The 1,233-nt window shown below is 36.1% G+C and overlaps 1 protein-coding gene across 1 annotated transcript in view; it reads left to right on the top strand.

Moving 5' to 3' along the window:
• Positions 1-795: 795 nt before the first annotated feature.
• LOC107483856 (uncharacterized) overlaps positions 796-1,233 on the top strand; it is a 1,452-nt gene continuing 1,014 nt past the window's right edge. Inside the window, exons 1-2 of the mRNA XM_021141782.2 lie at positions 796-920; positions 1,072-1,158. Of these exons, the coding sequence (XP_020997441.2) occupies positions 796-920; positions 1,072-1,158 (212 nt within the window). The remainder of the gene's footprint in view (positions 921-1,071; positions 1,159-1,233) is intronic.

Genomic DNA, 1,233 nt, shown 5'->3' with positions numbered 1-1,233 from the left:
AGTCTGAGGCTCAAGAAGACTCGGAGGATTCGGGAGTTAAACACCCCGTCAAAAAGGGGAAAAAGTAAGTACCATACTTGGGTGTAATTTCTTTTTGGGTTTGGGTGTATTTTGTTTGTCCACGTTGGGTGTATGTAGTTTATTAAGCAGGGTGTGTTTCGTTTGCTGCGTTGGGTGTATATTGTATACTCAGTTGGGTGTGTCTCGTGAATTGAATTGGGTGTATTTTTAATATGTTGTAAATGATGATTGTTTGCCTGCAGAATGGACTCAAGAAAAAGAAAGCAGAGGGAAGAGGAGTCAGATTCTGATTCAGAATCTGAATCTGAACCAAGTGATGAGTAATGTCCTGAAATTATTACTCCTTTCTTTTGGCTTCTTTATAAAGATTTTGTGTATTAACTGAGGTGTCTTTTATTGACTTATAGGAGCGAAGAATCATCACCTGGGAAGAAGGAGAAGAAAAAGAAAAAAACAAAAACAACACCAAAAGAGTAAGCACTTCTTTCATTAATATTCTGTCATAAAATTAATTTTTTATTTCTGATTGGTACTGTTTTTTTTTTGCACCCAGAACACCACAAAAAAAGAAAAAAGTAGTTGTGGAGGATTCACCTCCTGAAGAAGATCAATACTTTGACGAGTACAGTACCTCGTAAGCTATATTACGGTCTATCATCGTAATTATTTTTGTTAACATCTTATTTTATGAATGTAGTGAGACATATGAAATATCGAGTGACGAACTCGATGAATGGCTAGGGAAAAACGTTCATAAATCTGCTGCAGAGGGGTATGTATTGCTGTGCTGTGTATTTGAGATTTTGGTGTCTTTTGTTTGCTAATAATTGTATCTTGTTTCGCAGGGACAACCAGGCTGACCTGCGATCGACAGAAGGTCGCTATGTGTCCTCTGAAACGTAAGAAGCTTTATTATTTAATAAAATATTGTTATCATGATTTGGATGTATTCTGTGAAACAATTTGGGTGTATTTCGTGGATCAAGTTGGGTGTATCTTGTTTACTAAGTTGGATGTATATTTCATTTGAATAACATGAAATCTGTTTAGACTACCGGCTGTGAACTTGGGAAGTGATGATCCTTCCTCTCAAGGACGCACAGAACAGAGTAGTGTAAACCAGCCATCACAGAGCATGTAATTTCTCTTTCAAATAACCGTTACTTTTGTTCTTCTATTACCTTCTACTTCTAATTCTGTATATATTTTTTT

This window comes from Arachis duranensis, chromosome 4 (genome assembly GCF_000817695.3).
Source record: "Arachis duranensis cultivar V14167 chromosome 4, aradu.V14167.gnm2.J7QH, whole genome shotgun sequence".
Classification (NCBI taxonomy): domain Eukaryota; kingdom Viridiplantae; phylum Streptophyta; class Magnoliopsida; order Fabales; family Fabaceae; genus Arachis; species Arachis duranensis.
Note: the sequence above shows the minus strand (reverse complement) of the source record. Positions and strands in the feature narration are given on the sequence as shown.